At 56.9% G+C, this 11,236-nt stretch overlaps 1 protein-coding gene across 1 annotated transcript; it reads left to right on the top strand.

Annotated features, from left to right (window-relative positions):
* The first annotated feature begins 2 nt into the window (after positions 1–2).
* On the top strand, positions 3–10,147 carry LOC139361640 (SH3 domain and tetratricopeptide repeat-containing protein 1-like). The gene is made up of 8 exons (XM_071090333.1): positions 3–63; positions 216–396; positions 519–567; positions 1,573–1,722; positions 4,838–4,960; positions 5,667–5,823; positions 6,785–6,981; positions 9,763–10,147. The coding sequence occupies exons 1-7, from the start codon at positions 3–5 to the stop codon at positions 6,886–6,888; spliced, it is 825 nt and encodes a 274-aa protein (XP_070946434.1). The 3' UTR covers positions 6,889–6,981; positions 9,763–10,147.
* The last annotated feature ends 1,089 nt before the right edge of the window (positions 10,148–11,236 follow it).

Below are 11,236 nucleotides of genomic sequence, written 5' to 3'. Positions count from 1 at the left end.
CCATGAGCCTCTGCACCAAGGTGTGCCCATGTGACTGTGTGCTCGGCGTCTGCCCTGGCACGGGTGCATGGCCTGTCTGCGCTCAGTCTCCCCGCCTATGGGGCCCAGGCTCACAGAGGTGTGAAAGAGGCAAGCACGGCGCAGGGGCCTCCGAGCCCAGCCAGCCTCGCTTCGATGCTGGGAGACTAACGTCTTCCATTTTGTCTTCTGCCCAGGCCAGTTGCGGGCCGTCCACCGGCTGTGCTACTTCTACAGCACCGTCATGCCCAGCGAGGCCCAGTGTGTCATCTACCATGAGCTCCAGCTCTCCCTGGCCCGCAAGGTGGCCGGCAAGGTGCTGGAGGGGCAGCTCCTGGAGACCATCAGTCAACTCTACCTGTCCCTGGGCACCAAGCGGTAAGGGCTGGCTTTGCAGTGGTGGAGGTGGGGGCGGGCAGGGCAGGGAGGGGGGCAAAGGGAAGCTGGCCCAGGACACCAGCAACCCCTCTCCTTTTGATCATTTGGTTCCTTGGCATCAGATGTTTTGAGCTGGTGGGCCTGGGGTCGTCCCAGGGCTGCTGCTGGCCCGTGAGTCCCAGCTTGAGCGTCCCTTGTTGGGTCAAAGGTCATCACAACCCCAGCAGAGGCAGTACGTGCACTCTGGGCTGTTCTTCCTACTATGGTGGCTTTTGTCCTCTGACCTCTGCCTGCCCCGAATCTTCACTCCTGGCCTTCATCTGTCCCCTTAAATGTGACCACAGCAGCCACCTGTGGCTTCTCTCCCACAGAAGACAGAGCCAGTTGTGTCACCTGCTTCCCTGGGACAGGGTTTCAAGGTCTCACGTCCCATATGTGGCCTACTCGGCTTCCCCCAAGCATCCTGACCTGGTGGGGTAACCATGGCCGTGGCCACCACACCCACAGGGCCCAGTGACATTGCTGCAGTCACACCCCCTCGAGTGTCGGACTTACTGAGAGGGCAGGGAAGGAGCCAGATTCCATGGGGACCAGGGAGACTGCCTCCAGTCTTGGTCTCAGGTTCACAGAAGGAAAATGGGCCAGTGTGCTAGAGCCATGCTTCTCAAAGTGTAGTCCCTGGACCAGTAGAACAGCATCCATGTCACCTAGGAGCTTGTGGCAAGTGGGAGTTCTAGGGCCTGCCCCAGGCCTGTGGAGCCGGAAGCTCTGTGGGCAGGGCCAGCAAGCTATAAGGACTGGCCTCCGGGTGACTGTGATGCCTGCACACCTTGAGAACCATTGGCCCAGATAGCCTCTGAACACTAACGGCTCCTGGCGCGTCTGGAGAAGACACAGGCCATGTCTGGGAGGCAGGGGAGATGGACTAGCACACTCCTCCTGCCACAGGGCAGCATGATGCTCGATTCCCTCTGAAGGATGTCCTTCATCTTTTCCATGCCATGTGTGTTCACCCTGGCCCTCCCAGCAGCCTGGGAAGAGCAGAACACTGCACACACAAGAGGGCCGTTCCCAGTCCGCACATTCCAGATTCATCTGTCACCAGACCCACGGGAGGAGGCAGACTGGTTCCAGGAGGATGAGAGCCCTTGTTCTGACACCTGTGTCTGATTCCAGGGCCTGCAAATCCACTCTGGACTACACCAAGGAAGTCTGGGGATTTTCATTGACCTTCAGAAGGAAGAGAAGGAGGCGCATGCCTGGCTGCAAGCAGGGAAGATCTATTACATCCTGCGGCAGAGCGAGCTGGTGGACCTGTACATCCAGGTGAGTGGCAAGGGATGCAGGAGGACCCCTGTGGTGTTGACTCTCCATCCACCCATCCATTCATCCTTCCATCATCTATTTACCTGCTCATCCTTCCATCTATACATCCATCATCCATCCATCCATCCATCCATTCTTCCGTCGTCTTCCCATACACCTGTGGGTCCTTCCATCCATCCATCCATCCATCCTTCCATCCTTCCATCATCCATCCATTCACCTGTTCGTCTTTCCAAGCATCCATCCATCCATCCATCCATCATCCATCCCTCCATCCATCTATCATCCATCCATCCTTTTATCATCCATCCATTCACCTGTCCATCCACCCATTCACCTATTCATCCATCCATTCACCTGTTCGTCCATCCATCCATCCTTCCATCTATCTTTCCATCATCCATCCAACTGTTCATCCTTCTATCCATCCATCCATCCATCATTCTTCTGTTCACCTCTTCGTCCATCCATTCACCTGTTCGACCATCCTTCTATCCATCCTTCCATCCATCTTTCCAGTATCCATCCAACCATCTTCCATCCATCCATGATCCGTCCATTCACCTATCCATCCATCCCTCCATCCATTCTTCCATCCTTCCATCATCCATTCACCTGTTCATTCTTCCATCCATCCATTCATCTATCATCCATCCATCCATCTATCATCCATCCATCCTTCCGTCATTCATCCACTCGCCTGCTCATCGTTCCATCCATCCATCCGTCCTTCCTTCTAGCATCCATCCATTCACCTGTTCATCCATCCATTCACCTGTTCATCCTTCCATTCACCTGTTCTTTCTTCCATTCATCCATCCATCATCCATCCATCCATCCATCCATCCATCCGTCCATCCATCATTCATCCATTCTTTTATCATCCATTCATTCAGCCACCATCCATCCACCTGTTCGTCCATTCATCCATCCATCCTTCCATCATCCATCCATCTTTCCATCATCCATCCTTCCATCATCCATCCATTCACCTGTTCATTCTTCCATCCATCCATCATCCATCCATCCATCCATTTATCCATTCATCCATCCATCATCCATCCAGCCATCATCCATCCATCTGTCCCTTCATCCATCCATTCTTTTATCATCCATCCTTTTATCATCCATCCATTTATCATCCATCCATTCATCATCCATCCATTCACCCATCTATCCATCCATTCACCTGTTGATCCATCCATCCGTCCATTCATCCTTCCATCAACCATCCATTCACCTGTTCATCCTTCCATCCTTCCATCCATCGACCTGTTCATCCTTTCATCCATCCACCTGTTCATCCTTCCATCCGTCCAACTGTTCATCCTTCCATCCATCCACCATTCATCCATCCATCATTCATCCATCCATCACACTCACCTCCTGTTCATCCTTCCATCCATCCATCATTCATCCATCTATCCATTTATCCATTCAATCCATTCATCCATCCATCCTTCCATCATCCATCCATTCATCTGTTCATCCTTCCATCCATCCATCATCCATCCATCCATCCATCCATCCATCATCCATCCATCCATCATCCGTCTATCTGTCCATTCATCCATCTGTCCATTCATCCATCTGTCCATTCATCCATCCATCATTCTTCCATCCTTTTATCCATCCATTCACCCGTCTATCCATCCATTCACCTGTTCATCCATCCATCCGTCTATTCATCCTTCCATCATCCATCCATTCACCTGTTTATCCTTCCATCCATCCATCATCCATCCACATATCCATTTATCCATTCATCCATCCATCCATCATCCAACCATGCTTCCATTATCTATCCATGCTTCCATCATCCATCCATCCACCTGTTCATCCTTCCATCCATCCATCATCCATCCACCCATTCATTCATCCATCCATCCATCATCCATCCATGCTTCCATCATCCATCCTTTCTCCCATCCATCCATTCACTGTTCGTCCATCCATCCATCATTCATCCATCCATCCACTACTCTACCTATTAATCCATCCCTCCATTCATCTATCTGTCCATTGGTTTATCCATACATTCGTCTATCCACCATCTAGCCATCAATATGCACATACATCATCTACCCTCCACCCATCCATGCATTATCTACCCACCCATACATACATGCAGACATACACACATCATTCCACCCACCCACCCATCCATCCATCCATCCATCCACCCATCCGTCCGTCCATCCACCCATCCGTCCGTCCATCCACCCATCCATCCGTCCATCCATCCATCCATCCATCCATCCATCCATCCATCCATCCATCCCAGCATTAATCTATCCACACACCCATCCGTCCATCCATGTGTCTACATCTCCTCATCCATTCATCCATCCATCCACTCATTCCTAAGCCACTGCTGAGCACCTGTTGTGTGCCTTTTCCCTCCCTCCAACTGGTTCCTGCACATCCTCCCCCAGTGGCCAGCATCTTCTCCCTGAGGGCAGCGGCGCAGCCCCTCACAGTGCCCAGCACCTGCTGGTATACAGCACATGCTCAAATAATGTGACCACTCAGTTAACACACAGAAGAACTTGCTCCAAGCGACACGTGGCACATCTCCTTACAAAATGAATCTATCATAGTGGCTGTTTTCAGCGGCTTTCCCAAACACAGTGTGATCTGGAACAAATTGTGAAGCTCACCAGCCTGGTGAAGCTTTCGTGATTGAGCACCTGCTGTATACCTCCTTGAGCTGAGGAGAGGGATCAAGAGCTCATGGCCAAGAGGGGACCAGGCCCACCCACAAACACTGTTGATGTGGCAGGGATGTGGCAACCCAGAAAGGAGCCAGGGGATGGGCTCCCAGCTATCTGGGGGCCACGGAGACTGGTTTGAGTACAGGCGGAGTGGGCTAGGGCTAGCCCTGGTGGTAGGATTCACAGGTGTCGGGCTCCTGGGCTGCAGCTGCTCAGTCACCTCCTGGCACTCAGGTGCATCAGTTCATTGTCCTCATGCCAGTGGTGGGGGCATCCCTAATGCACAGAGCCTGAAAAATGCTCAGGTGTACCTGTAGTGTGTGAGAGGAAGGAGGCTGGCAAAGGTGGGCGTGGCCACCTCGCCATGTGTGGGTCTTGAGGGAACTTCTGTCTCCTTTCAGGTGGCACAGAATGTGATCCTGTACACAGGCGACCCCAGCCTGAGGCTGGAGCTGTTTGAGGCAGCTGGAAACATCTTCTTCAATGGGGCCTGGGAGCGGGAGAAAGCCGTGTCCTTCTACCGGGTGAGCTGGCCTGTGGGCTGATGTGGGTGGGCCTCAGGGGAGCACCTGGAGGGCTGAGGCACAGGTGTGGCAGGGCAGAGGCCTCCCACCCGGAGGCAGGGCCACCCATGCACATGCTTAGTTTCCAAGTGGTCTCACCGGGAATGATATTGACCATGCCCCTGCCCGGGACAAACGTTTGGGGCCTGGATGTGACAATGGCTCTACCCTTGTACCTGATGATCTCAAGCAACCATGAGCTGGAAGTTCTGTCCCCATCTTCCAGATGAGGAAACTGAGGCTCAGAGAGGCACAGGGACATGTCAAAGGACACACAGCATGTCAGTGGGAGGCCCAGGTCTGCTTGCACCCCGAAGTGGGACGGCTTCTCCCTTCCTCTGAGCTCACGGTGTGGCTCAGCCCTGGGCACAGATAAATGCGGTGTTTTTAGAGCAGAGAGGAGTGCTGGCTCCCCCCAGCCAGACCCCCTGGTGCCCAGGTGGGAAAGGCTGGTCTGAGGCTGTCGGGTGTAGCTGGATGGGCCTCAGGTGACTCTTCAGCCCCCAACTTGGGTGTCTGAACTGTGTGTTATCCCAAAGCACAGAGCTGTGTGGAGGTGCAGGGGTAGCTGGGGCGTGGGAAGCTCCAAGCACATGTTTGAGCTCTGAGGAGGGCACTGGAAAAGGTGGGTGCTGTGGGAAACCTGAGCCACCTGCCTGTGTGGTAGGACCGGGTCCTGGCCCTGGCAGTGACTACAGGCAACTGCAAGGCGGAGCTGCAGCTACAGCTGTGCAACAAGCTGGTGGCACTCCTGGCCACACTGGAGAAGCCCCAGGACGGCTTGGAGTTTGCCTACATGGCCCTAGCACTCAGCATCACTCTGGGTAAGTCCCCTGAGCCCCCACCCTGCCAGGACCCACACTTTGCCAGAGCCCAGCCTCCAGGTCTGCAGGGCAGGAGCTGAAACAGCTGCTGGATTTTCCTGGTCTCCTGTCCAGGCAGGCAGATCTGCCCAACTGGCTTGCCCATCTAGCTGTGGGGCACGGTCCGAGGTTTCTCACGCAGTGCAGAGCTCCCTGCCTGACTGAGCTCTGTTTCCTCTGCCTGTTCCCGCTGCTGACCACAAGGGCCTCCCAGTGTGCCCTCTGCCTTCCAGACATGCCAGGCATCTCGTTGGTCCCTCTATGTGCCAGGCTGAGTGGCACATTCCCTTTCTCTTGTGCCCTACCCAACCTCATCAACCACACGGCTCTCTGGCTGATAAAATCCCAGTTCTCCTTCCAGCAGTCGGCACCTTAAAGCCGGGCATCCCCTGGTGCTGTGCCAGGGTCGTCTGTCCCCCTCCAGAGACAGGGAACCCTAGGCAGGCCGCATGCCCCAGCACCTTGTGCCCCGTGGCCCAGTACACAGTAGGTGTGCAGCTGACTCCCCAAAGTAGGGGGCTCTGATTGTGACACACGCAGGAGGAGTCGGATGTCACGTCTGTGGGTTGCCTGGAGCCGGGGTGCCCGGGAGCACCTGGACTGCATGGCTTTTGGGCTCCCCTGGTTAAAACCAGTGAGCAAAGGCAGGTGGCTCTGTGTAGGCACAGAGCTGGGCCATCCAAGTCCGACTTTGCCAAAGCCTCACAGTAGACAGGGGCAGGCCTTATTAGTTCTGCTTTGCAGATGGGAAAGTGAGTCTGGGAACCTGGAAGGGACTGGCCAGAGCTGCCCAGGCGACCGCAGGTGCCTGGAGGCAAGCCAGGTACTGCCAGGGGTCTGCATACCTGCTCCTGAGGGGCCTGTGCCCTCCCTGCCCCAGGGAGCCACTTCCTCACACCTGCCCTTTTGGCCTGCACCCCAGGGGACGGGCTGAACGAGCACGTGGCCTACCACCGGCTGGCCGCCCTGCACCATCAGCTGGGCCAGGGCAAGCTGGCGGAGCACTTCTACCTCAAGGCCCTGTAGCTCTGCAACTCGCCACTGGAGTTCGACGAGCAGACCCTCTACTATGTGAAGGTGTATCTGGTGCTCGGTGACATCATCTTCTATGACCTGAAGGTGGGTGGGGAGGGGCAGGGCTCGGGGTGTTCCCGGCCCCCTTGGAGTGGGATCTCCACCCAGACCCCAGAGGCCTGGGTTCCAGCCTGCCTTAGGAATGGCCCAGTGGCCTCCCTGGAGCTCTGCACGTGGCTGGAGGAACCGGCAATGTTAGCAGATACAACCCAGCTCCCAAGCTGGCCAGGCCCCACCCTCAAGAACTCAGTCTCAGCCAGGGAGGCTGACACATGAGTGGGCAATGGTGGCCTCTGGGTAAAGAAGGGGGAATGTAGTCAGGGGGACCCTCCTGGAGGAGGTGACACCAAAACTGAGTCTTGACAGTCAAGTGTCAAGTTGCATTTAACAAAGAAAACAGGGTCGGGAGAAGGACATTTCGGAGGACCGCATCATCCTCACATTGAATCCACGTTGCAAGATCCAACCCAAATCCTGGCGCCTCCTCTAGGAAGCCTGCCCAGGGTGCCAGCCTGCACTGAGCAACTCCTTCCTGGAGTCCCAAGACACCTTGAACCTTCACATCACCCAGGAAGGGTGGGGTGGGACCAGTGTCTTACCATCGGTTTCACAGACAGGGAAACCCCAGCTCAGGGCAGGTGCAGTGGGGCGGGGCCCCAGCCAGCCAGGCTGAGGCCTTGCTGGGTCGGGTCTGTCTGGAGCGGAGGTGCTGTGCTCCCTCTGCCCCCAGCCCTGCAGGGGTGGAGAGCTGGGACTGTCAGACCCAGACCTGGCGTGTCTCCACCCCTCTGCCCAGCAGGCACTGCCCCTCCTCAGCATCGCACCGGCACCGCATCAGTGCTCCTTATGGGCTGAGGGGCCAGGGCACTCCAGTCCAGGGGCCGAGATCTTGGGGTCCTTAGAACAACATGAGGAGCTGGGGCAGCCCTACGACCTCGCCCCGTGTCCCCCACCCGCAGGCCTGGGGCTGCCCGGGAGGCCCCCGCCCAGTGCTGGTGACACCTGGTGGTCAGGAGTGGTCCCTGTGGCCTCCCAAGTCCCAGCCAGACAGGGAGGTGCCAAGTGTCAGACCCAGAGGGACACTGCTCACCACTCAGGGGCTCGCCTGGGACCCAGGGGGATGGGCCTCCCAGAAGAGGCCTTTATCTCTCTTGGTCAAGCCTGCCGCCCACTCCGCCTGCCCAGGAGGAAGGAAAGGGCCAAGTAGTACCTGAGAGGCCAAAGTCCACGGTTGGGTTTGAGGGGCAGAGGCCTCCTTCACCTCCTTCCCATGCACAGCCCTCTGGGCGTCATCGTGACTATGCTGTCAGCGCAGGCCAGCTTCCCACAGGGAGGCCCCCTTGGAATTCCCTAAGGGCGGCTGTCTTTCCAAGGCTACACCCTCCTCCTTGTATAGGAGGTTCTGGACCCAGGGCCCAGAGGAGTAGGAGAAAACGCCGGGCTGCATGGGGCCTGGAAGGCTGGCAGAGAGGCGGGGTAAATGGGCATCTTTGCCGATTGCCTCTAAAATGGGGTCGCCTTTAGTGTACACGTGAGAGTGAGCCCTGGAATAGAGAAGATTAGGTGTGTCCTGGCTCAGCCTGCCACTCACTAGCTGTTGCACACACTACAGGCACATGGAAATGCACACGGGCACAGGCACACGCACACACAGGCACGCGCACACACAGGTGCACACACGCACACACAGGCATGCACACAGGCACACACACACGGACACGCACACACAGGCACACAAACGCACAAGCACACGCACAGGGACATGCAGAGACATATGCATTGGCTGGCTCCTTCCTGTTTAGTTGGGATGCCCCCACCCCTTCAGGAAGCCTTTGCCTTCCACCCCCGGCTGAGTCTGGGGCCTCCTGGGCCCCCCACAGGCTCCTGGGCTTCCCTCTGCCACAGCCTGGGCCACCCTGTGTGGTCAGTGTTTACTCCCAGGTCCCTCAGACTGGGAGCAAGGACGTTAGGCTGAGCCACGCACCCAGCACAGAGTCCAGTGTTCGGGTGGGCCGGGGGCATTGGATGAGCAGTGGCGGTGACTCGGGGCCTTCTCACGCCCCTGCTCCGTGTGTGGGGCGGGGCAGTGGGGGAATGGACTTGCTGCATCTTGGACTTTGTCCTTGACCCTGGGAGCCATCTTGAGATGGTAAAGAGGGACAGGCCAGGCATGGGTCTTAGAGAGGTTCCTTGGGTGGCCCCATGTGGAGGAGGCGCCGGGGAGAAGCCGGGTGGGGGATGGGAGGGTGAAGGAGGAGGTCTGGGAGGCGGCATCCCAACCCAGGGATGGTGAGTTTGGGCCAAAGACGCATTGAAAATGGGAGTGGATGTCTGGGGAGTCACACTCCGTCAATATTTCAGGGAACATTGCCAGAGAGGACACCTGTGAGATGGTTTTGTACCTGGCCTGTCCCGTGGAGGGCCTGGAAATGGTCAGCATGGACAGGGGCCAGAGGGGAGCCTGGGTCACTCAACGCTGTGCCCCTGCTGTGGCTAGGAGCCACGGGTCCTGCATGGAACTCTCAGAGCAGGCAGGATCTGTCCTGACCTCAGCCCATGGGGAAAGCAGCCACTGCCTGCGGAGAGGGTGGCACTGGGGCAGGACGGTTGGGGTGAGTGGGGCGTAGGGGCAGTCAGGAAGGCTTCCAGGGGTGTCAGGGTCGTCCCCACTTCCTGCAGCTGAGACCACAGCAGTGTAACAGGTTTCGGGGCTCATGGGGTGAGCCAGCATTGGCTGGACATGTGGAATGACCTGGAGAGAGGAACGGCCTCTGGGAAGACGGGCTCCGAGTCCCCCTTTTGCTGAGCATGACCTGTCCCCTTCAGGACCCGTTTGAGTACTACCAGCTGGCACTGGCAGCCGCCGTGGACCTGGGCAACAAGAAGGCACAGCTGAAGATCTACACGCGGCCGGCCACCATCTCCCACAACTTCCTCCTGGACCGTGAGAAGTCGCTCCTCTTCTACCAGAAGGCCAGGACCTTCGCCACAGAGCTCAACGTCCGCAGGGTCAACATGCCTCCTCTCCCACTCTGCGGGTGGGCCCCCTGGTTGGCCCCCAGCCACCCTCGCTGAGGACAGCATCCGAGGGAGTGGGTTTTGTGCAAGAAGGATCGTCTCCTCCCTCTCCTGGTGTCTCCCGTGGCTCATTTTCTGGGAAATGGGGCATGAAAGCAGGGTTCAAATAGCAATAAATTTTTCTTTGCAATAACCTACCGAAGTCCCCAGGGCATCCTTCCCTGTGTGCTTCCTGGGCTGTGTCTAGGGGCCAGCTCCTTCCCTGGTGGCAGCCCTCTGATCTTGGGGATGAGAAGGACCGTGAGTCCAACAGACCTGGGCCAGGTCACCATGAGCCTCGGTTTCCTCGGTGGCCAGAGGGGAGATGGTGGTGGAACTCTCTGGGCAGCTCCCTGCTCTCCCTGCTCAGAGCTTTTGCTGTAGGTCTCGTGCCGCCCTTGCCTTTAACCTTCAGGCCACTGTGCCCAGATGTGGGGGCTGCTAGTGTCCCTGTTCGCCATTGAAGAAATAGAGGCACAGAGAAATTAGGTGTCTGGCCCACCGTCACACAGCAGCAGGTAGGGGCGGAGACGCAGAGCCCAGTACACTGACCACCACACCACCCTGCCAGCCTGCAGCAGGAAGGTGTCCCCCATTGGGACCCAAGGTCAGCTCCTGGACCTCTCTTGTGGTGTCAGGAGAGCCACAGGCCAGTGACGGTGGCCCCGGGGATCCCTCACTCAGTGTCCTCTGCTCCCAGACTTGGTTGGGCTGAGCCTGGCCAGTCCCACCTCTGGCCACTGGTCAGCCCTGTGGGAAGTGAGATGCAGGGATCTCTGCCTGTGTAGATGCTGCTGCCAAGTATTGAAAGCTTTATCTGGGCTGCCCCCAAGCCATCCCCACATACCCCTCCCCTTCCGGTCCCCGGCCCTCATCCCAGTCCCTGGAATCCCAGGTTTTCCTTGTTGGAATCTCTTGGCCTTAGGGAACACAGCTCACACGGTCTCTTTGCCAGTTTACGGCAAGAAAACCGAGGTTCAGAGACTGTGGGTGTCCCACGTGATTCTCACATACACTGCACTCTCCCAGGCCCCTCTTTTAAACACTTTAAATGAGGTGACATTCACATCGCATGCAATGAACTATTTCAACGCGAATAATGTGGTGGCATTTGTGCATTCACAGTCCTGTGCAACCACTCACGCCATCTACTTTCAAAATGTTTTCATCTCCCCAGAAGAAACCTGCCATCCTCACTAAGCTGTTACCCCTCCTTGGTATCCCCCAAGCCCCTCGTTTAATG

This window comes from Macaca nemestrina, unplaced genomic scaffold, assembly GCF_043159975.1.
Source record: "Macaca nemestrina isolate mMacNem1 unplaced genomic scaffold, mMacNem.hap1 Scaffold_80, whole genome shotgun sequence".
Taxonomy (NCBI): domain Eukaryota; kingdom Metazoa; phylum Chordata; class Mammalia; order Primates; family Cercopithecidae; genus Macaca; species Macaca nemestrina.
The sequence above is the reverse complement of the archived record's forward strand: the minus strand, read 5'-3'. Positions and strand labels throughout refer to the sequence as shown.